The sequence below is a fragment of the Ziziphus jujuba genome, chromosome 10, assembly GCF_031755915.1.
Source record: "Ziziphus jujuba cultivar Dongzao chromosome 10, ASM3175591v1".
NCBI classification, from domain to species: Eukaryota; Viridiplantae; Streptophyta; class Magnoliopsida; order Rosales; family Rhamnaceae; genus Ziziphus; species Ziziphus jujuba.
In genome coordinates this window covers 15,241,720-15,267,749 of record NC_083388.1, presented here as the reverse complement: position 1 = coordinate 15,267,749, position 26,030 = coordinate 15,241,720, and the positions used below count along the sequence as shown (strand labels likewise).

Here is a 26,030-nt window from a genome sequence, read left to right as displayed (position 1 = left end):
TTCCCATATGCCCGTGATACATCCATATAAATCTCTTCCTCTAGGTCTCCATGAAAGACTACGTTCTTCACATCAAACTGCTACAACTCCCAACCAAAGTTAGCCGCAGATGATAAAACAATCCTGACAGTATTCATTTTTACAACCGGGGCGAAGGTTTCCAAAGATAGTTAATACCATAAGTTTGGGTATATCCTTTAGCGACTAACATTATCTTTTACCTTTTACTGACCCATGTGCCTTATACTTCACCATATACACACATTTACACCCCACAAGTTTCTTTCCTTTTGGCAACCTCGTTAACTCCCACGTTCTATTTTTCTCCAAAGCCTCCATTTCTTCATTCATAGTTTGTCTCTATTTTTTATTGGATAGAGCCTCGGATAGGGTGGTAGAAATGACAATGGTGTTCAGATTGATTAAAAAATGCTCTGTGAGTGGGTGAAAAGTGCTTGAATGAAAGATAATTGGCAATGGGATATATTTAGCATTTGGTGCACTCTCTAGTTCATTTTTTTATAGTAATGGGAAGATCCTGGTCGCATTCATTTTCATGGGATTCAATCTCACTATGTAAGAAAAGGTTAGAAAGTGTTACCTCATTTTCAAGATTCAGATTGGATTTATGAACATGTCAGATTCAAGAACCACCACTTCCTCCTTGTGAACACATTATTTTTCCAAAGTCTCACATCTTCAATAGCAGAATTTATGTGGCTCGATTCGGGCGTAGGCTGTTTTGGAATGTCAGGTGTTGATTGGTCTTGAGCAGGCTATTTGGAATACTTCTCCAAAGCCTCCATTTCTTCATTCATAGCTTGTCTCCATTTTTTATTGGATAGAGCCTCGGATAGGATGGTAGGAATGGCAATGGTGTTCAGATTGATAAGAAATGCTTTGTGAGTGGGTGAAAAGTGCTTGAATGAAAGATAATTGGCAATGGGATATATTGAGCGTTTGATGCACTCTCTGGTTCCTTTTCTGATACCAATGGGAAGATCCTAGTCACACTCATTTTTATGGGATTCAATCTCACTATGTAAGGAAGGGTTAGAAATTGTTACCTCATTCTCAATATTCGGATTGGATTTACGAACATGTCAAATTCTGGAACCACCACTTTCTTCTTGTAAATACATTATTTTTCCAAAGTCTCACATCTTCAATAGCAGAATTTATGTGGTTAGATTCGGGCACAGGCTGTTTTGGAATGTCAAGTATTGATTGGTCTTGAACAGGCTATTTAGGACTTTTAGATGCTAATTGGTCTTGATTTGGCTTGATGGGAATTGACTCGGTGGAGGTCGATTTTTTTTATTGACTCAATGGGAATTGATTGTTTAGACACCAGAAGAATGTCAAGATCTCCAAAATCTGCAAATTTGCCAATATCTTTATGTTCCCTTACTGAACTCTCCCCTTGAAGATTAGGATGAGTAAAGTATGACTCTCGCTCGTGAAAGGTGACATTAAATGATACATAGAATCAATTGGAGGCAAGATGATAATATTTGTACCCTTTTTGTGTGCAAGAGCAGCCGACAAAAATACATTTATGTGCTCGTGGATCTAATTTCCCTCTATTTTGGCTATGAACATGGACAAATGACGCACACCCAAATATTCTAGGAACAAAATTATTTGTGGTCCGTATGTGAGGGTAGAAGGATGAGAGTGTTTCCATTGGACTTTTGAACCCTAAAACTCTGAGAGGTAGACGGTTAATCAGATGAGTAGCAGAAAGTACAGTTTTCTCCTAAAACAACTCGGGAACATGTTTTTGGAATAGAAAAACTCGAGTTAACTCAAGAAAATGTCCATTTTTCCTCTCAGCTATCCCATTTTGGTGTGGGGTATCAACACATGATGATTCCTGCACTATTCCTTCCTTTTGAAAGTAGGGGCTAAGAATTTGATTAAAATAATCCCTTTGATCTAACCTAAAACTCTTAATTTGGCCACCAAATTAGTTTCGAACCATAGAGAAAAAATTTAGTAGGACGATACCAACATCAGATTTTTCTTTAAGTAAGAAGAGCCAAGTAACATGAGTACAATTATTAATGAATGAAACAAACCATCTTGCCCCTGAAATGTTTGGAATAATAGAGGGTCCCTAAATATCACTTTTACAAGGTAAAAATGAAAAGTGCTTCTTTTATTGCTAATTGGAAATGATACACACTTGTGCTTAGCAAGTTCACACATTTTAAAATGAAAATTCTCAAAAGACAGACTCTTAAACAAAGATGAGAATAAAACTTGAATGACACAAAACGATGGATGACCACGATGGGAATGAAAGCCAATTTTCTCTTTATTGGTTAAGGATAACTCGGACAAAAATAATGTGGTACTCTGCTCTCGTTAATGCTTGACTGGTTTGGTAATTTAACGTGGTATCATTCCGTTCTCTAGCATGTCCAATCGTCCTCCTCGAAACACAAAAATCCTGGTTAAAAATCACATTGCAATTTGTGTCATGAGTGAGTTTTTGGATGGAAATCAGGTTTGTGGATAGTGTAGGGACATGTAGGATGTTTTTTAGAATGAGTGATGGGTTTAATTTAACATCTCCTATCCCAGCTACGGTTATAAGGGAGCCATTTGCTATAGCTATTTTCACGACTGCTTGGACACGGGGAATAGGTAAGGAAAAAGTTGGACGAGTGAGTCATGTGGCCCGTTGCTCCAGAATCCATAATCCAAGAGTTGGAAAATATTGTATCCGAGACATTTAATCCAATAAACAATGGAGACTCACCTAAATATACTAAAGAACAAGTACCCGAGGGTTTCTCGAGATTACTAATAACATATTTAAACCTGTCAATTTCTTCCTTATTGAAACCATATAGCTCCTGTGGTGGTACTGCATTCCTTTGGACCACAACATTAGCTTGCCCCTGAGGCTTTGACTGTTCTCGTCTTGGTACCCATTCTCGACTTAGTGGCTTGCCATGGAGTTTCCAACAGCATTCACTAGTATGTCGTGATTTTTTACAGTAACTACACCATAAATTATCACAGTTTTGTTGTCTAGCTTGGCTTGACTTTCCATTGTTTGAAGTTGCATCCTTTTCTACATTCCTTGCTATGGTTTTATCCACAGCCACCATAGCAGCACCATCAATGTTCGGTGAGTCAAGGATGAGTCGCCTTTTACTCTCCCGACTTCAGACCATCACAATGACTTTATTGAAGCATGGATGGAATCTCTTGCTTACTAAGAATTTGAATTCTAACCTGGTCAAATTCCATATTAATTCCCACCAAGAAATCATAAATCTTTCATTTCTCAATAAAATCGTTGAGCATCGATGCATCTTTAGAATATTTAATCTTTATCACTCTGCAGTGATAAAGTTCCTGCCATAAGAATTTCAATTGATTGGCGTACTCGATTACCGTTTTTCTCCCTTGCTTCGCATCTATTGTCCTCACCTTGACGTCATACACTTGAGCAGCATCCTTTGCTTTTGAATAGGACTGCTGTCTTGTGTCCTAAATCTCCTTTAAAGTTGATAAAAACATACATGTGTCACTAATTTTGGGCTCATAGAATTCCATAACCATGCCATGATCATGGAATCTTCCTCAACCTACGAGTCAAACAAAGGATTGTTTTTATTTGGTTCAGTTCCCATGATATGGCGGATTTTACCTTTGCCTTTCAATATAGTGCAGACTAATTTAGACCACTTGAGATAATTCCTTCCATTAAGTCTATACATTACCTGAATACTCTGTAAGTCACCGGGTTGTTAGGAATGTATTACCTCCTCCACCTGTGATTGTGCTGTAGTAGCAATCTCTGTACCTTCTGACATCTTCCTAGAAAGGGAAAAAAAAAAAAAAAGGCAACGAAGGCCTCTCTCATGAAATAGAAATCACCAATGATGAAGGACAGACCAGAAAAACAACGAGGAAGAATGACGATTAAGGTCAGAAAGTGAAGAATCTGCCCAATAAACCCTAACCTTACGGCTCTGATACCATGAAGGAAATTAGGAAATAAATAATTTTCTTAATTATTCTAATAATGTACAAGAAGTCACTATATATATACACAATAACCCTTAGCTAATAATATCACACAATTCATGGGATTATTAATAAATTAGGAAACTACTTAGCTTATTATTAGGAAACTAACCAAAATACAAAAATTTCCTGATTTATACAGTTATACAAGGTTTTGCCAACAATAATGATTTATTTGTTACATGCTTTTAATATAACATGGGAATATATTGATGTATCAAAGGCTAAGGGTGATATATTAATTTGTATATATAGTTTTGATCTATTTATAATTAGGATTCTAGTGGAGCCGATATGATAGATGACAATTCAAATTGTTATTATTAACGGGCTCATTTTTAGGGTTTTAGTATAAAAAATTACAAAATAAAATGAGCCGATTAAAATTTTCTACATAAAATGGTGATTATCACTAATGATGACAAATAGCAAAACTCAACTGTACATGTATAGGCAGAGAATCAGGTCATATTAGGTTAACTTGATGGTTTCAGTATCAGGTTTTCTTTTATTAACCTTTGGAATTGGCATTTAAAAATTAATTAATGTCCTGATATGTATTTAGTGATATACTAAAAGTATATTTTGGAAAAGTGAGCCTTGTAAGAAATTAGTGAAGCATAAATGTATTTCTAATTCATAACCATTAAAGTGATCCAATAGTTGATAAAAGAAAAAACTTGATGCTAAAGTCATTAGGTCGATCCCTAATGTCAGAATGGTTGTAAATACATATATATATATATATACATATATTATGGATAGGTATAGGGCAGATTGCTTCTACTTCTATAATATATATATATATATATATATAATTTATCTATTGTTCATACCAAGTATGCACAATAACGTGCGATCCGAACATCAAGCAACGTGCTGCCTGATTGACAAATTTATCAAGCAACATGTTGCTTGATATTAGACACGTACGTTATGAAGTATTCCTAATACGCACCATAGTAAAGCTGCATAAATATATACACAACTAAATTCGAATCAGGTTTTAAATATCATATTTAACATTAGAACTGTATTTTTCAACCCTTGAATTGTATTAAGAGTTGAGATTTAAAATTATATTTATTAATCATTAGATTTCAACAAAATTCACTTCTCCTAAATAGGGTTTTACCTATATTTAGTTAGTTTTTGAATTTTAAATCTTAGCCTTGGATGTGATTTAAAGGTTAATAAAAGAAGATTTTATGTTAAAAGCATCAGATCATTCTAATGTGAGACTGCCACTCTCTCTCTCTCTCTCTCTCTCTCTCTCTCTACATTTATATGTCTCCAGTGCTAATGTTCACTTTTTTTTTAAATGTAGATGTTATTTTTTACGACAGTTTTTTGAAAATCTATCATCTTAAATCATATTTGCATATTAAAAAAATGCAAATATATGCATTGGAGACGCATTGTATATTATATAAAAAGTCAATTTCTAATTAAATCGACCTAATGATTTATCATTAAATTTTTATTTATTATCTTTTGAATCATATCAAAGTTAAAATTTAAAAATTAATGAGTGGCTAAATATATATTTAGTGACATTTTAAATCCTATTTTAGGAAAATAATCTATATAGGGATCTCGCTCTTACGGCATATTTGGATAATGGTAAAGTTAGTAGGAATCTAATTTTCTTGGGAAAGTGGTAACTTTCTTTTGTTTAGATATTTATTGTGAGGTGGAAAAATATGGATCCATGCAATTAGATTCCCACCAATACAGGAAACTATGTGGAAAAGTTGTTCCCACCTCTAAAGATGTTATTTTGAGAATCCCAGAAAAAATAGTTTTAAATTTTTTTTAAAATATGTATTTGCATTTAATTTATTATACAATATTAAATTTAATTACTTACAAGTCCTAACTTTCCAATTACTTGCCAAACATATTACGAAAAAAATTAATTCTCAGAAAATTAAATCCCAAAAAACTAAATTCTCGGAATTAGTTTCTTTCTCAACTTTGACACTTCCCAAACAGAGCCTTAAAACAATTTAAGAATTGTTAGAAGAAATCCCGATGGTGTCGACATGATGAGAGACTATTGTGTGTGTATATATATAGATAGATAGATAGGTAGTAGGAGGACTCTAGCACTTTTTCTAACGTAAAAATGTACATCAAACAATACGTTGCTTGACAATATTAGGCAACATGTTGTCTTGTGTATGTCCGAAACATAGAAAAATATTTTACAAATTTTGCAAATATTATTTTATATATTTATTTTTAATTGCTTCCACCTTGTATTTCATTTAGTATTGCAGCGGCAGATGGGCAGTAATACATTTATGTTTCTACCTAACTGGCCTTCAATGTGGCATTCTAAAGTATATCATAAATATACAAGTGTATACTCTAGAGTATTATTTATAATTAGCTAATAAATAATACTCCAATATGTAATAATACTCCAGAATATTATTACGGCCACTTATACCAACTTTTTTTTTTTTTTTAGAATTTTTGTTTATCAAATATAGTAACAGTTTAGTGGTTCATGAACAATTATCCCAAATTCATAAAAAGTGAGCTTAATACTATTATACATTGAAAAAAAAAAAAATTGTCCCACAAACTGGTGGATTCTATTTTTTCTTTTTTAAATTTATTTTAGTTTAAATTGTGTAACCTTGAAATTTAGGGGTTGTGCCCCCCCTCATTTTGCCGTTTCCTTTTATATATATATATATATATATATATATATATATATCCACCCAATTTTATTTTCTTAATCCTTTTTACGCTTGTTTGGTATTGCTATAGCTTCTAAAAAAAGTTAGCTTTAGTTATGCTGAAGTTTGAGTGACTTAGCTGTACAAAGAATTGGTCAAGCCTTTGGTAAATAGATGTTTCAAAATGATTGAAGGTGTGAAAATCAACATTTAAGCATTTGGTAAATATTAGTGTATTTAGTTGTTATTATACATATATATATATATATATATATATATAATGACTAAAAAGGACATTGATTATTATTATTATAGTGTAAAAATTTTCTTATTTTTATTAAAATATGTTAATATTATTAAATATTTATATAACATAATAATTTTTTATTCACCACCACAACTATATAAAAGGGAGAAAATATTTAATGTATCAAAGCTTATTTATTATAAAATTAGAAATTGAAAATAAATATAATAGTTTTAGAGCCCATTTAGGAAGTGTTAAAATTTTAAAGGAAACTAATTCCTGTAATTTATTTTATCGGAAATTGATTTCCTTATGATTAATATCCTATGAATTATTTTTCACAGTGTTTGGTTTTGTCATAACCTATTATGAGAAAACATTTTAAATTTGAATTTTGAGCGATTTGATCTAGGTTGCTCAATTTTGACTTTTTAAAAGATGAAATTTGATTTTAACTTTTATACCAATGTGTAAAGCTCATCGATACGAGTTTATGAACATGTAAAATGTTAAAATTGAAGTTACAATTTAAAAGTTATGGCCAAAATAAATTAGTGACATATTTATAATTATGGGACATGAAAATTAGGTTAAATTGGGTTATTCTCTTTCTCTCTCTACCCAAAAATAGCAGCTACAATGGGTTTCTCTCTCTCTCTCTCTCTCTCTCTCTCTAAAAACACACATGCTCTTTAATTTCACTCTACCATATCTCCTTTATCTGATGTTCGATCAATGATCCACTTGAACTGTTAGAAAGCTTGTGTGATGATGAACATCTTTAACACTGACATCTCATCGGAATCTTGTCGAATTTGGTTGGAAAATTTATGGATTTCATTTCTTGACTTCTACAATCCAAACGCTTTTGGCAATGGAAAAAACAAAAAAATCCTTTTCACATGTTTTTGACCTCCTGTGTTTATTTTTGGCATTCTCCAAGCTCAAAAGTGTATCCATTTTTCTCAAGAACAAAATAAAGATCCAACAATATTTTGTTTTTGATTTTTTTGCAATCTATGATTACCATTAGTTTCATTTGAAGGTAGTTTCTTACTCTATATCTCTCAACCTTCATTTCAATATATAGATTGTTGTTTTGGTTAAGTTTTGAGAAAATTGAATTTTGAGGGTCTTGAATCAAAGGGATTGACCAAATTTCGATCATCATGACTGTTTCAATGACTTAGCTTGACCATTTTAGGTTTTAAATGTTACATAGATTTCAAAAGTTTTAATTAATTGGAATTACAGAATAATGAAAAACCAATTAATTGGAATTACAGAATAATGAAAAACCTCAACTCTGAGGTTTATGAATTTAGGGTATTTTGGTATAATTAACTGTTAGATACTTGATATTAGAATTTTTTGGTTTTTGAGAGTGAATTAGGAAATTTAGAATGCACTTATGGAATTGTACATCTTTTTAAAAACTAATTTGGTATTATGATACTATTTTAGGAATCTACAACGATATTGAAGATGATCCCCTAACGAATCAAGTTTAAGCTGTAATTTGTGAGTAAACTTTTGCATTTAAAAATGATTTTTGGGAATTTATATATTCGATTTTTATACATATTATGCTTGGAAACTATTATAGTCATATACTTTATATTATGCTATGGGAAAATATCGAAAAATATCTGATTATCATTTCCTGGTATATTAAAAGGATTATTTTGTGAATCATGTTTTTAATATAAAGTCATATATAGATTTAATATCAACAGCAGTACATAATGTTTGCCTCATGTCAAATTTATCCCTTGACTTTTCTGATATTTTAATTGTAGCCTCTATCATTAGTTAAAATCTGTTAAAGTTAACATCTAAAGCATAGAAAAGTAATTGTACATTTTAAAAATTAAAATTAAAATAGAATATATAATGCAATTATGTATAAATATGATAAAATTACGAAAAAATAAATATTCTCCAAAAATATTAAAAATAATAAAAAAAACTATTGTATTCATTTAATAAATAATTAATTATTTTTATGTTTCGTAAAGCAATACAACTAATAAAATTTAAAATAAAATAACAAAATGGTCTTTCTATCATATATTAACCTTTAAATATAATTTGATATATATAATAGAAAATGTTTCAAAATTAACCTATATAATAAAATCACTTAAAACTAAATATTTTCTAAAAAAATGTTAAAAATAGTAAAAATAAATAAAACAACAGAAAATTAAAAAATTAATAAAAAAAAGTTTTGGATTTTTTTTCTTCTTCCCGTTTCCTACTTCTTCTCTACTTTCTTCCTCTTCTTCTTCTTCCTCCAGCTCATCCTTCAATGAAATTTTGTTAACTATCCAACCAAAATTGTAAATGGGTACCCAGAAAACAAAAAAAAAAAAAAAAAATCTTGTATTTTCATAGAAAATTTCTCTGGACATCATATCCTTCTGGTGTAATAGATGCTTCCTGTTTAACACGTTCTTCATTTGGAATTCCATCATCTGATGATAGTGACTCTTGCTGTACTCCTGGCTCCTCTGTCATTGGTTCCTTAACTATGGCTGAAGTGGATGGCTTCTCCCCTACTTCACTCCGACCTTCTTCTCTAGTAATCTCCACAACCTCAAGAGTGGCATCTTTTTATCTGAGAGATTGCTGCAACAAAGAAGAACTTCTCAGCCAATGGAATTTCAAAGGCAATGTGACTAAAGTACATCAAAGAAAGTCGAACTTACTTTTTTCCAATGCCTTTCCCTTCGAGGTCATAGGCTAACTTGACTCTTTGTTCCCAAGATTCTTCTTGAAAAAGAATCTATACTTATATTAAAATCCAGTTTAATTTTATTAAAAGGTTATGGTATTTAATATATTAATTTTTTTTTATGAGATATAAGTTTTGCTATAGTGGGAAATACATGGGTTTTGTAAAAGTTATTTTCCTAAACAGCAGAACTTTATAACAAATGAATGTAAGGTCTCCAAGGAAATGTTTTTAAGTAAATGAAATTATTTTCCAAATTATGTTTTTATCCACTCATGGGTTTATAAACGAAATTATTTTCCAAATTACGTTTTTATTCACTCATGGGTTTATCTCATAGTTTTATTTTTAAATTTTTTTTCTTAAACTTCAGCTGATAGATTACGTATACCATGTCCAGACATCTTCATTTTCGAATTTTAATTCAGTTGTTGATGCATTGTTCCTTTCTTTTAACTGTGATGATATTATATATATATATATATATATTTGCTAATTTTGATGTAGAAAGCATATTGAACATTTTCAATATTTTGCATTTGTTCATTTATATTCTGCCTTGTTCTGGTGTATTAACTTAATATGTATAACTCTTATGTTATCTTTCTTTCCCTTCGATTTTGGATTTAGAACCCTTGATGTTATGTTGATAATTTTGTAGGAATTCTATTAGAAGTGTATATAATATTTTATTCGTGTAGTTGGGTATATCAAAATTATAAGTAGTATTGGAGTTTTGATAGAGAAATTGGCAGGTCTTCCTTACATGAGATCACTTTGGATGTTCCAAAAGAACCCTAGGGACAATCTTATTAGATTTGTATCAAGCACAGTTAGTTAAATATGGATTAAAAAAAATACATTAATGGTATTTACGTGTATAAATCTTTTTATTTATTTAAAAATATGAAGAAAAATTCAGCAAAAAAATATGTAAACAGAAAGTTTATAAATTCTATACATACATGTACAATACATTATAAATTAATAAATGCAAGACCAAAAATAAAAGTATTAAATATATATTAAAATTAGTTATCTCTAATATATATATATATATATACACATATAATAAAATATAACTAGTAAGATAATAGTTTAATATATTTAAAAAATTAAAAATAGTAAATAATTAAAAGAATAAAACAATAAAATAAACAATATTTTTTATTCTTTTTTTTATGTTGTCATAAAAAAGAAAAAATAATTAAAATTTTTTTTTAAATATGTGTTTTTTTCATTTGTATAATACAACAATACGTTTAATACATGTTCTAAAAATTTTTTCAAAAAACAGCATATTTTTCCTTCAAAATGAGAGTTTTTTTGTCTTAAATCAAATTTACGTATATACATGTATTACAGGAATATTATTCATGAATTTACTAACTACTATCAGGATGTTTAGAACTTACAATAATTAATTCATTTAAATTTTAAAAATTGAGATAAAATTGTCTTTTTTAAAAATATATAAAATTAATTTGCCAAAGAATTTTAAAATACAATATTTTTTGAAGAATTTTCTACCCTATTTCGTGGTAAGGTTTAGTTTCCCGGCCACAATTTACACTTTTTAATGTCAATCAAACACAAAAAAAAAAATAAATAAATAAATAAATAAAAGAAAGAAAATAAAAATTCTCAAATATTTTTTTTTTAAAAAAAAATTCAAATTCTAATTAATTTTGACATTTTTCAAATGACTATTAAAGTCAAAATTGGTACTAAAAGAAATTCCACACAGAACTCCAGTTGTTGGTATATTTTATTCAATTGTGAAAATTAAATAAAAATAAAAACGAATAAGTTGTATGGTTTGCATATTAATATAGAAACCTACTATTCTATTTCTTTGAGAAAAATATAATATATAAGAAAACTTTTCAACATTGAAGCTAGTTATTTTCTTAATTTTTTTTTTTTTCAACTTCGCTTGGTAAACGAAATTAGCTTGATTCATGTGGGGTTTGAACTATTTTGCATCTTGATATCCTGTTCCAGTAAAACAAATAGCAAAGAGAGAGTGAAACGTTCAAATTTCATAAAATAATAATTCAAGCACCATTTATTAAAATTAGGGATAATGACATTTTACAAATAAAAAAATGACTTTGTTTTTTTAGATAAATGTCTTTTATCCAGATGCCTAATAATTTTGGCTGGTGTGTTCGTTGTAATTGCATAATGTTATTATGTTTTTATTATTTTTATCATATATATCGTTCTGTTCCTGTACGTACGTGGTCCAAATTCGCTCAAACCAAAAAAACAAAACAAGCTGACAGAGGTAATAATGGTCTTGATCTTTTATCCCCCAAATTAAAATTTATTTTATTTTCTGTCTTTTGCACTGTTTTTTTATTTTAAGCCAGCATTCGGCCCACCTTTATGACCTTAGAAAATAGAAAAGAAAATAAAAGTTATACTTTTCATTCAGTTTCAAATAATTTTTTTCGTTTTAGCCTAGTTTCATTTCAGGGTTTTTTGGAAAAATAACCACTTTGTAAATCATTTTTTGAAAAATAGCAACAAAAAAAAAATTAAAAAAAAAAACTAACCAATTTGGAACAAAAATATCCTTAACCAAATTGAAAATTACTTAATATGTTTTTTCTTATCTTTTCATTTTTCCTCTAAACACCCGTTCATGCTTTGTGCAAGACATTTTCTAACAGGCCACAAACACTCCTTGCATCTCATCTGCTCTCATTCTTTTTTTCTTGTATTTTTTCATTTCTAAAACTAAACTCAAGTAAAAAAAAAAAATTTTTTCTTATTAGATGAAACTGAAGAAATATGGATACGTATTTTTTTCTCTTTTTTTTCCTTTTTTTTGTATTTTTAGTTAGTTTTGTATTTTGTAAGATTTATTTAATATTGGTATATAATAAATTAGTTTATAAGCTATTATATGTGAGTTTAAAGATACTTAAGTGACATGGTTTGAAAATTGGAAAAAAATTGTGTAAAACTTAAAAATCGTGAAAAGCAGAAAAAACGAAAGAAAATTGGCGAAAAAGATGAACTTTCGCCATTTTCCTTCAGTTTGTCAGTTTTCGCAAGTTTTCCGTTAGTTTTCCATCCGTTTTCCGCTAATTTTCCTCTAGTAGAAAAACGTTATATTTGGGAGGAAAAAAAAACAGAATCGACTTTTTTAATAAGTTAATATATTTGTTTAGTATTATTCAAATTTTTATATATTTATTGATTTAGCTTAACATTATTCATTGGAGATGGAGAAAACGAACAAGCACATACATGGTTTTTCCAAAATCTTAAGGATGCCATTGGAGATTTTCCGAATTTTGTGTTTGTGAGTGATAGACACCCCGCTATTTAAAAGACATTACGCAAAGTTTTTTCCGATGCATACCATGCGCTGTGCACGTACCACATAAGCAGAAATATTAAAGCAAATGGACATACGAAAGATGAAACAATAATACAATATTTCATGCTCACAGCTAATGAATATTTGGTTGAAGATTTTGAATTTTATATGGGGCAAATTGAGGCAAAAAACAATAGAACTGCCTAGTATATTCGATCATGTGACCCTACAAGGTGGGTACGTTCTCTTTTTCCATGTAGAAGGTACACTATCATGACAACGAATATTGCAGAAAGCTTGAAGGTATTTTGCTAGACGTTAGGGAGATGCCAATAGTAGTATTAATCGAGCACATATGGGATTTACTGCAAAGATGATTTTATGAGCGACGTACTGCAGGTGCAAAATTGACGAAGCCTATGACTGACCATATGGAAGAGCAACTCAAACTCCGAAATTTGGCGTCTATTGGACTATGTGTGAAGGCCATTAACATGCATGAATTTCTTATGGAAGATGGGAGTTTGAAGGGTATAGTTAACCTCCAATCAAAAATATGCTCATGCAAAATCTTCGATCTTGATCAATATCCTTGTGATCATTGTATTGCCGCTTGCAGAGAATGCAAAATTGCTCTTTATGGCATGTGTTCTCATTACTACACCGCGGATGCATATCGTGCAGCTTATACTGAGTCTATTTATCCTGTGTTAGATAAAAAACAGTGGCATGCTCCGGATGACGTGTCAAGTCGTATTGTTCTTCCACCGAGATGGACACATAGGCGAGCTGGTAGGCTGAGGATACAACGCATACCATCCCAAGGTGAAGATGTTATTGGACGTAGATGTAGCCGATGCGGTGGTGTTGGACATTATAGGCAGAGATGTACGAATCCATTGTCTTATGCTTCAAATTAGGAAGTTTTAATTTAGTATTATGGTTTAATATCTTTTGATAATTATTTCATATCTTGGTTATTATATTTTCTACTCGACGGTAATAATTTATAAGCAATTTTTTTTTTTAAGAATTTAATCCCAAATGAAAAGAGGCTTTCTGGAGTTGATTTTAAATTTTTAGTTTACATTTCATTTTATGAAATGTCCAAATGATGTTGAAAAGAAAAACAAATATATATAATTTTCTCTTTTCTTTTAAATGGTTATTGATTCTAAAAGTCAATACATTTTTTGTTAAATCCATCTTTATCTTATATAATATTTGTCTCCACTCTCAATTATTTTACCCCAATATTAATTTAAATAATTTATTAGAAATTAATTTTCCAAGTGGAGGAAATTAGTTTCCAAAATCAAGCTTAGCATATTATATGTGTAAGATGTGCATAGGAGAGGCCACAGAATATTGCTTACCTAGCTAATGATAAGATGGAGCCTGGAGGTTCAAATAGGTAAATGTCTCCTTGTATATTCTTTCTTTGATTTCTATTCAAATGAACCAGAGCATATGAGAAATTTGGAAATTTTACACCAACAGAAATAAATCACAAGAACTACTAACAACTAAATAACTACAAAAATATACAAAATAATAAAAAAAATAAATTAAGGACAAAATCATTGCATAAAATTCCCGAAGTTTCTCACTTTTTATATATTTCAAGGGGTAATATAAAAGGCTCTGTTTTGTTTCTTGGTTCAAGAAGTAGGAATATTAAACCATAACACCAATCCCCAGTGCCATTTCTCTCTATTGCTTTCCTTTTTTTTTTATGCAGCGATAATGACACTCACTAGCAAAGCATTAAAAAAATTGTTTGCAATATTTTAATTATGCTGCTTTGGACTTGACAATCTACCTCCTTGTTATATTAATAAATATAAATTAAGGATTGCAAGTTGACCATCATCATCCCCAATAACATAAATAAAATAAAGGTGAATTATTTACAAATGGCATTTACGAGACGAACAAAGAGGAATTGTCGTGGTTTTTATTTTTATTTTTTTTTGATAATGGGTTGTGGCTAGCTCTTTCAAGTTTTTGTATTGGTTTTCCAAACTAGGATAAAAAATTTAAGATGATAATAGTTCTTACTTCTTCCTATGTATATAATATCTTATTTTATATATATTCCATTGCTTGTCATATTAATTTGTCTAATTTCGTCTGCTGATAGCTACAAGGAATTTATTTATTCTTTCTGGGGACATGTACAACAAGCTAGTTCAAGTATATCTCGTAAATCTAATCAAACTAGTACTACTGCTACATATTTTTTGAGCTCTGCCTAGTCGATGGCCAATTAAAAGTGCGTGTTCTAAATACATTTCTTTTAACAAGATTAGCAATAGTCACACATGAATAGAGAGGAAAAACTAAACAACAAGGAAAGCCTATTGAAATAACATAATTTCATCAAATGGAATCGAAACCCTATTGAAAAGGAAAGCAGAGAGACAGAGAGAAATGTATGTTTACCTTAAAGCCCAATGGTGGCAAGAACACTGATGGTGGCAAGAAATGTTTGGGTGTCCCAAGAGGTATCAAATCCAGTGAAGTGTAAAATGGGGTGGATAAAAAGCCTTGTATGCCGTATGTACAACTTTGGATCTTCTAACCGTAGCAAATCAGTGGGACAGAGGCAAATTCGAAAGCAATCTACCAAAAACGCTAGTGAATAGGACAGTTTTTCTAATGAACAGGATGGTGCTTTCTAGAAGGAAAGTGAAAGGAAAGCCCTAGGTTTCTTTCATAAGGGAAAGGGAACGGGAAAGGGAAAGAAGAAACAAAAAAACAGAAAAGAAAAAACCTACGTTTTGATAGTGAAAAAACATAAAAAAAAATTAAAAAAATTAAAAAAAAAAAAAAGATATTTTGGTCTGAATGGGTTAAAAGTTGGTTAGTTTTTTTTTTAACAAAAAAAATTTTTACTATTTTTCAAAAGTGGATTTGTACGGTGGTTAATTTTCAAAAAAACCCTTCATTTTATCTATATTTGTAAAAATGATCATTTATTGCAACAGCTCCATTAAAAAAAAAAAAAGGGAAAATAAAAATAAATAAAAAAACAAAAACAAGAAAGACAAAAAACCTAGGTACATATCGCATGTGCAAGAGATATTTGAGTCAACTAACGCTACAAAGGCCCAAGTCTGTTTATCCACTTATTTACCAATTAATTTAGCAAATAATATAACACTATTTTCTTTTCTTTTATTTTTTTTGATAATTGAAATTATTTTATTAATGATAAATCAGTATAATCCATATATTTAAGGGAATTTTTAAAGGGATAAATAAAGTTATAATATAAGTTAATAAAATAATACCTCATTGTTGGCCACATTAGTTTTTTTTTTTTTTTTTTTTTTCGTTTTGGTGATAGAAATTGTTGGCCACATTAGTTGGTAAATTGAACTAGTAGACATTTTGATATCCAGCACTATTGATCTAAGCTGGAGATTCTATTTTAGAAGATCAACAACAAAGCAACCATAAAAGAAGAAGACAAGCAATAGCATTCTAATCAACAAAACTGGCACAAAGAGAATAGTATTTTCAACCAGGTCAAATCACAGACATGTGGCAGATTTTTCGTATTTTCTGAATCTCTTGCATAATAATTAAAGGTGTAATTACAAGGGCAAAGAAGAAGACAAGGCATTCTTTTAACTTGTAAAGTTTTCTGTCTCTTTTGTATTTCAAAATAATTTCTTCTATCATGGACTAGCTGAAAATCACCTCTCACCCTCTTCTTCCCCCACCTAAAACTAGAAACAAATAAATAAAACTGTGTATAATTTCCTCACCATCTAGGATTTTCTTTTCCTTTTTGGTAAGTACAAGCAAATTTTGGAAGGTTCTTAGTTTTAATCATTGACAACCAACGTACTACATAGAAAGCGTACATTTTAATATCTTATAATATATATATATATATATATTTGGTAATATTTAATATTTTATATCTGTACTCATTGAACTTGTAATTACCATTAGGGAAGCCAGCTTTAGGACTAATTAGTACTTCTTATAATTAAATTAAAGCTATTAATTAATCTTATGACAAAGATTGTTTCTCAAAATACGTTACCCTATAGAAAGAATGTTATATCACATTAATTCATGCATTTTCAAGTGCATATATCCCTTAAATAAAAATAAAAACAAGTGCATATTTCATGAAAATGGCAGGGTGTTTGTCCCCATTGTGCTCAAACGAGTCCTCCCCACCCCCCAAACCCCCCAAAAAAAAAAAAAAAAAAAAAAAAAAAACTAAGAATTTGGAGTGAGATTGAAGTGTCGTTACCAAACATTTAATTGAGTTTGAGGTTGGCAAACTTTTTTGCTTGCATTGGCAGGTACCTCCCTCAAACAGAAGAAGTCTTCACTTCACCTTCCAGCCTTGTCTGCTAAGACTTATTTAATACCACCTCCGTCAAGGGTAATTTGGTGCAAAATGTTTTATGTAACAAGATTAGGTTTTATTTACTTTAAAGTTTAAACCATCCAATTTGACTAAAACACCCTTTTTGCACATAATACTTGGAATCATTTTCAGCATCACAATCTTTCTATACTAACTACGTGATAACTTGTGTACCATCTGTCTATACTAGCTAGGTGATAACTTGTATACCATAATTATTCATCCCAAAAAAACAAAAAAAACAAAAAAAAACAAAAAAAGGAAAATAAAAATAAATAAATTTCTAAAAATAAATTAGTTTAATTACACATAAAAAAAAAAGGGTTTTTACTCTTGCTTTTCACTAGTTATTATATTACAATATATTTTTCAAATTAAAAAGACATTTTTATTTTCTTTTTTTTTTTTTGGGGGGGGGGGGGGGGGGGCAATGATTTATTAAAAAACAATAATAATTTTGCTTAGAAAATTACAAATAGCATTAGGTAAGATTGTGAGAGTGAACTAAGCAAAACCTCCTTTTTTTTTTTTTTTCCCAATTAGAATATCATAAAAAGCTTCTTTTTGGGGGGCGGTGGTCCATAATCAAGCTAATGGGGGAATCGATCAAACTCAAAGGTCATTTCAAGAAATTAGGAAGGCTGTATTTGTCATTTCAAAAAAACTACAAAATGCCCTACTATTTTAACGGTCATTTGAATTTGACTGTCCGCTTGCTTAGATATGCCGTTAACTTATTTATTTGGAAAAAGGCCACGTGAGAAAACCAAAAATCTAAACAGTCTCCTAAAAATAATTAACGCCGTTAGGCAGCACCAACCACAAAAGCTTTCAAAAATAAAAAGGGCGCAAAATCAACATTCTCACACAAGCCTCTCTCTCTTATCCCTCTATACTCTCTCTTTAGCTCTTTCATCTTTAAGCTTATTATGCCTCATGCCTCTCTCTTCTCTCTCTCTCCCTCTTTGTGAAATCTGAATCGTCTTCAATTCTGATACCTCCGATCAAATTCACCGACAAGGTTCGGAAAAAAAAAAAATAATAACTAGTCGGAGAGTGATTTTCTGTGGAGTTTTAGGAGCCCTATACCGATCATCTTGTACTCTGCATTGATACATTGTGATCATCAAGGTAATTTGATTAACAAAAAAATATCAATATTTGGTTGCACTCATTTCTACATTGTTCAATTTCCATCTCACTTATTGAACAAAGTTTGGTAATTGGGTTTTCTTTGTGTTTGCCAGGGGCTCCTAATACTCCCAGATTTTGAGTTTCCTTCATAAGGTACTCATTTTTCTGATCAATTTGGTACACTCAATTTTATATATATTGGTCTGGTCTTTTTTTTTTTTTTTTTTTTTTTTTTTTGGGTACTCATCCTATTACTAGTTCAATTTTTACTTGAAGTTAGTATAGTGATTATTAGAAAAGTGTTAAGAAATCTGACTTTCCGTGTTGGTTTTAATGTGAAATTGATCAGGTAACAAACATTGTTATAGAATTAGTTAATTATCTGGTAGTTGTACATCTGGGATTTTGTTTCTCTGTCTCAAGCCCATATTTCTATGAGAGTGATTTTTTCCATTTTCTATCTTTCCAAACAGATTCATGTTTCTCTTTTTAGCCTCTCAACATTATTGTATTCTTTCTTAATTTTGTTAAATCTGATAAGAAGAGAATTGATTAATTTCCCAGTATAAGCATAAATAAAGTCAAATTAATACGCACACACACACACATACATATAATTTCCTTGATTTTTATGTTTTTTTTTTTTTTCCTCATTGAACACAATAGAATATGGGAGAAATGTCGGGTTTCCAGTTGGGGGTTATCGGTGCACTCTTTCTTTCAGTGGCATCATCTGTCTCCATTGTCATCTGCAACAAAGCTTTGATGAGCAACCTCGGCTTCCCATTTGGTAAATTAGTATTCATTAACTCATTGTTTTCCTTTCTTTTATCTTTTTCATTTTTCCGGCTACTTATCGATCAGTAGTAGTTCCTCTGATCTACATGCCTTTTTTAGCAAACATCTATATATATTGTACACACATAGATGTGAAAATGGCTTCATTTTCTAGCACAAAGGAATCTATTTGCTTTGATTATAATTATCATAATTAGGGGTAATTAATAGTAACAAGAACAAAACATATTAACATTTGAAATTGTGTTAATCAACTAATCTTGCCCAAATTTTTGATTCCTTTACGATTTTGTTGTTGTTGCTGTCCCATTTGGTAGCTACAACACTCACCAGTTGGCATCTAATGGTCACATTCTGCACGCTCCATGCCGCGCAAAGATTGAATTTTTTTGAGAACAAGCCCATCGACATGAAGACTGTCATTCTCTTTGGCATTTTGAATGGTGTTTCCATTGGATTTCTTAACTTGAGCTTGGGATTTAACTCCATTGGCTTCTACCAGGTTTACTACTCTAATTATCTGAAATGTTAAACAAAATATAGAAAAATATATAACAAACATGATGCAAAATTAAAAAAAGAAAACCTAAACAATCTATAAACTGGAGTAGTTAAATTGTGCTTTCTGACGTAATTGTGTATATGTTAATCCACTTTTGACAATGCTTGATTTTTGCAGATGACCAAGCTTGCAATTATACCATTTACTGTATTACTAGAAACAATTTTTCTGAAAAAGCAATTCAGGTAATTACATTATACGTTTTATGCTTTTTGAAAAAGGTAATTTCAAGATCTTTGTATATATAATCTGATCCTTCTTCTTCTGCTTCATTTTGTTGCAGCCAAAGGATAAAGTTCTCTCTTTCCCTCCTACTCCTTGGAGTAGGCATTGCCTCTGTGACTGATCTCCAGCTCAATATGCTTGGATCAATTCTCTCCCTTCTTGCCATTGTAACGACCTGCGTTGGCCAAATTGTATCCTTAATTCCTTTCTTTATTTTTGAAGTTTAATGATCACCGACAGCGTTAAAGCTTTTAAGTTAGTTGGCTTAAAAGCAGAGCAGTATTCCTTAACCTGGTGTTGAATTTCAGCTGACAAACACAATACAAAAGAGGCTGAATGTCTCCTCAACACAGCTTCTATACCAGTCAGCTCCATTTCAAGCAGCTATTCTGTTTGTCTCTGGCCCTTTGGTAGATCAATTCCTCAGCAAGCAAAATGTCTTCGCCTATAAATATTCTCCTATAGTCTTGGTATGTATATATACTTGCTTATACATATCTTGTAGTTACATGCAGTGAGGCTCTTATCCTGGATTTTGAATTAAAGACCAGGACCAACCGAGCGCTCATAAGCTGCTTTTAGTCTAGGAACCTAGATAAAAAAAAATTTCATATATGGTTCTGAAATTGACTGTGCAACATGCAGGGCTTCATCGTCCTGTCTTGCCTAATAGCGGTGTCGGTGAACTTCAGCACCTTTTTGGTAATAGGGAAGACATCTCCGGTGACATACCAAGTGCTTGGCCATCTAAAGACATGCCTTGTTCTTGCTTTTGGTTATACATTACTGCATGACCCTTTCACTGAGAGGAACATTATTGGTATTATGATAGCAGTTTTTGGAATGGGATTGTATTCATATTTCTGTACTCAGGAAAACAAGAAGAAACAAACGGTTGATCTCTCAATGGGGTCTCAGGTATGAAATAATAATTTCTCATTTCATTTCTCTGCATCTCTGAGCAAATTTGTGTGAAAAATAATAGGAAGCTAGAAAATGATGCTATTTTTTAAATATTATTATTATTATCATTGTTTCAGATTAAAGATAAGGATGGTGGTCAACTTTTGAACATGGTTCATCAAGATAAAGACAATCATGAGGTTAAGAAATCGGCCAAGGACTCTGTCGTGTGATCCATAAGTGTAGGCTTTGTTGCCAAAGGTTTCATGTATCACATACACTCTGTATTTTTCAATTTTCAAAGGCATTTTGATGAGTGTAAATGATTTTGATTCTTTGAATAAATTTGGTAAATAAATTCTTGTACTTGGTTAATTGGACCCTAGATTTATAAATTACATTGGAGTATTTCCTTGGAAGAAACTTTTATTATTATCACTATTATTTATTTTATTTTATGACGTGATTGTTACGTGTAATTCGTAATTGGAACTGGTTTCCCATTAAGTGGGTCTCAAAGCCTCTTTGACTGGATCATTTGGTGGGTCGTACTTTAATGCTTCCAGTACAATCCACTCAAATTTTATAAATAAATATAAAAAAAATAATAACTTGCCCAAAAATAATTTCCTCTCGTTATGAGTATAAACTTTCTAAAATATTTTATGGTAAAATGTTTTGTTTTTATCTTTTTCTCTTTTTCTTTCTTCATTTTTTCTATTTATCTTGAACTTTCATTCAAAGAATCCCTTAAGAAAATAAACACCAAAAAAAAAAAAAAACAAACAAACAAAAAAACAAACAGCCACGGATATTTTAGCCATAATGGATGGTTGTGCTTAAAGCTACCATTGGTTATAACAATTTAATTTTAACCTAAAAAAAATCAGTTTTTTTAGCTATAAAAATAATTGTGAGTAAAAGTATTATTACTGTTGAGGAAGGTTACTGGAAATATAAGCCCCATAGGATAAATCTATTGGATTTCTTATTTAAACCGTATAATTTGAGTTGGATGGCTCATTTACACTTGCGAAATTAAATAATTTGTTTACGCAGGATGACTTGGTGGTTACCTTGGTTCTGTTGTGGTAGTGAGCAAAGTCAGGGTTATCTATGATGAGCTTAGGCAACTTAATCACAAATCAACGATACAAAATGCATTCAAAAGACGAACATATTAGAAGTTTAATGCAATATATAAAATGGAAATCTAAAAAAATCATATCCAAATTAATTAAGGGAATATAATTAAACTTTTAAAATAAATGAAAGCAAACCTTAGAATTGTTTTCCCGGAGATGACTACTTCCTTATGCCATATTTGGATTCGTTGTGTTGGCTATTTATGCGGTAGACGCTAGGCTATGACACCACATCGTATTGATATGGACTTGCCTATTTACACCGCGTTGATCTGGCTTCACTTGTTTACGTCATACAGGCTGTTTGCACTGTAGTATACATAATTTTTTTCTTACACCATTTTTTTTATCCACAATTTAACAAAAAGCCAAGAGGAAAATTGCAAGCGACAGTAGCATAATGTTAAGTAACTCATGATAAAAAAGGGAAAAGAGATAAAAAAAAAAAAAAAAAAAAGAGTAAAGCTTGTGATGCAATGTGAATGTGAAACATGTATACATAAATTTAGAGGAAAATTAATATAAAGCTGAGTTCCCTTGAGGAAAATATTGAGACAAAGAATAAGATATATTAGGTTTTGTGTATAAGAAATTGAAGAGAAGTTTAAAAGCTTCAAGTGCTCTAAAAAGGTTATACAGTTACAAGAGAGCACTTTAAGCGAATATATGTAATTGGTAATGAGAAAAAAAAAAATTGTGATAATCCATACGAAACATAAATTAGAATTTAAGTTTTTAAATGATTTAATCGAATTTGACCCGTTGGACTGTATATGAACTTTCAATTTGAATTTTCAATGATGAACTATTTTGGTTTGACCGATATATTATAGTGTAGAGTTCATTAATACGAGTTCGTAAATTAGCGACACGCCTAATTTTAAACTACATTTAAAATACTATAATTTTGAAAAAGTTTTGAGCATAAATATTTTATTTGTACTCAAATTAATCCTAAATTTTTGTTCACTAGTATCCCAATGGACTATATACATACATATATATATATATATATATTTGAGGAAGGTACCCCTCATTAAAAAATTAAAAAAATACCCAAAGTCACAAAACCATCCATAGATCCAAAACTGGCGAAGCGGGTCAACCTAACCCATCACCACCGCCAACCTAGTGTCACGAGTTTCATCATTTTTTCGACCAAGAACCACCAAATGCGCCACCCTACCTGTAAGCCCATATCCCAACAAGCTTAGCCTCAAATTTTTATGGTCAATGACGTTCCAGGATTGATGTTTGAAAGCCGCTGCCAATGTTTGTTAGGTCACAAGAATTTCAGCCATTTCAGGCTACCTTATAATGCTAACCCCTTCAATTTGGACCTTTTGAATGTATTTCGAACCTCTCTTTGTCAAGATTTCTTATCATTTGAGAGATTCATCAATATCAAATTTGGTCGAAACTTTAGGGGGGTTTTCTGATCACTAAAGATGTTTTACAACCAAGGTGAATATACCAATATGTTACCTATCTCATAGGTCCATTTGACTTATATGTGAATGCCACAAGCTTTCCATTAGTATATAATTTATGAATTTTGAACGTCGTTTGATTAATTTTTTGTTTTTGAGTCAATTAATTTAATACCAAGTAAAATTAAACCGTGTTTAGATAAATTTGGATAAAGTTGTTACAGTGTAATAGGTGTTAATAAGATCTAATAGAAGTTTCAATTTCATTAAATTTATCGTTGGATGAAAAATTCCAATTTTGGGTATTAGTTATTAAAATCTCACAGTATAATTAGAATATTTTGTGCCTAATTTTGGGAAAGAACAAAATTACAGAATTTCATAAAGTATTAGCGAAATTGTAGCAGTTGTAAAAATGCCGTAAAACTAAAAATGAGATTAACAAAAAAGTTATAAAACTATTTTATGGCATTTATAAAATAACAATTTTTTATGCCTCAAAAACATGCCTTGAAAAAGACGACATTGATTGTTAGCTACTTTTCAAAATGCCACAAAAAAAAAAATAATGCAAAATACTTTGCGGCATTTTTTTCAATGCCATAACAAGCGGATTTTCTTGTGGGGTTGCTTCGAAATTACAAGTATAAAATTTCAAATTTCATTTCAAAGACAATAAATTTTACTAATCAAATTGTCCCAAAGAGACATATAATATTGATCTAATAATTATTTATTTTGAATTAGATATTCTCACTTCTTTAATGTTTTAGGTATGGTTTCAAACTAATTAATTTTCAAAACCAAAAACAAGTCCACATTAAAATATGCATAAGCAGTAAAACAAACAATATTAAACAAAATACAAATACAAATATTATATGATTTTGGGACTCAACTCTAGGTGTAAGATTGCTCCAAACTTTGTCACTTTGCTAATATATAAAAAGATTCTAACTGACCCAACTCTTAAATAAATTAAATTATTTTGACTATTGGGGAAGACAAGGACTTTGCTAGAAAAATGTGTTCCTCACAAGCTCCATGAATATATATATGTGTCATCTTTGTCAAGTAACTTTATAGCAAGAACTTTATTGTAATTGATTATTTTCAAGTACGACAACTACGTTTATTTTAAATTAATGTGATTGAACATAGATTTACGTAGTATAGATAAGGAAAGTGGTATGCAAACAATCTGCATATATATTTTATTGCTATTATTTGCTAAGACTGCTTATTTGAGTGTTTGAAGGCATTAATGATTGCTTGCCATATTCCAGCTAGCTACACAAGTTAGGAATTGATATAGACAACTATAGGCTTTAGTGCTAGAGTCTAGAATTGGTTAGTGGTAGGAGAGAAATATTGTTTAATATTTATACATCAACAAAACCCAATAATTGGGATAAGTAAAAACTGTTGGATAGTTTCCTTTTTAATTATAGGTCAAAAAGCATCATTAATTACCAAAGCGTAAGAAATGGTTATGCATATTTAGAGTCGTTGTCTCTTTTTCTTTTTTCTTTTTGGTTAAAACACGTTTAGAATAGTTAGGCATTTTTTTTATTCACCAAATGTATTTAGAGTAGTTGCAAAAAGACTTTAGTCAGAAAGACTGAATCTTTATACAAACTCTTTCAAATATACATTCATCAAGTGGGGTCAAAAACTCTTTCAGCAGGGGTTAAAAAAAATCAAGTGGGGTCAGAACTCCTTTTTCTTTTTTGGTTTTCCAATGTATAATAAGAGTTTTTGTTTTCTTTTTCTTTTTTCTTTTTTCTTTTCTTTTTTGCTAAATAAGAGTGTATTAGATGTATTTGTATATATACATGTGCTCTACCTTTTTTGTTGAATTGGACAGAAATAATTTCATCACCAAGCTTTGACTCTACATCCAAAAGTTATCACTAGTGTTCATAACTAATTAAGCTATTCCAAAAAAAAAAAATTGGGTTCCACCTTAAATATTTTAATTCAACATTCATGGACGATATATAAGAGCATCCAAAACACACTTAAAAAAAAATTAATTAAAAAGAAAAGCTTAATTGAGTTTTGGTATATTTTGGAAATGCACTTTAACTTTTATTTTAAAACATTGCATTCATTTAGAACCTAGCTAATTTATGATTTATTGCAATTTGATCTTATTAAATTCATCTTATAACAAAAACCATTTGACTAGTATTAAGATGCAATTATTCAAAATTATAGATACCTAAAGTGTACTAAACTTTTTTTTTTTAACTAAAATACATTTTAATATGGGATGTTTGAGTCACACAAAATGACCCTTAGCCCATTTGTTATGGTAAAAAATCAGTCCAAACGCAACAAATTGTCAATTGTAACATCTAAAAATAGAGTGCCTAAAAT

The 26,030-nt window shown here is 30.3% G+C and overlaps 1 protein-coding gene across 1 annotated transcript; it reads left to right on the top strand.

The window, feature by feature from the left end:
* The first annotated feature begins 18,333 nt into the window (after positions 1-18,333).
* On the top strand, positions 18,334-21,439 carry LOC107411368 (UDP-xylose transporter 1). The gene is made up of 9 exons (XM_016018946.4): positions 18,334-18,582; positions 18,699-18,738; positions 19,252-19,375; positions 19,701-19,885; positions 20,063-20,130; positions 20,229-20,361; positions 20,479-20,640; positions 20,816-21,088; positions 21,211-21,439. The coding sequence occupies exons 3-9, from the start codon at positions 19,255-19,257 to the stop codon at positions 21,304-21,306; spliced, it is 1,038 nt and encodes a 345-aa protein (XP_015874432.3). The 5' UTR covers positions 18,334-18,582; positions 18,699-18,738; positions 19,252-19,254; the 3' UTR covers positions 21,307-21,439.
* The last annotated feature ends 4,591 nt before the right edge of the window (positions 21,440-26,030 follow it).

Excerpts from the sequence above, each read along its gene's own strand:
- LOC107411368 (XM_016018946.4), top strand. The coding sequence starts at position 19,255 with ATGGGAGAAATGTCGGGTTTCCAGTTGGGGGTTATCGGTGCACTCTTT. Across the intron at positions 19,886-20,062 it reads ACTCCATTGGCTTCTACCAG|ATGACCAAGCTTGCAATTAT; the intron begins GTTTACTACTCT and ends TGATTTTTGCAG. Across the intron at positions 20,362-20,478 it reads CGACCTGCGTTGGCCAAATT|CTGACAAACACAATACAAAA; the intron begins GTATCCTTAATT and ends GTTGAATTTCAG.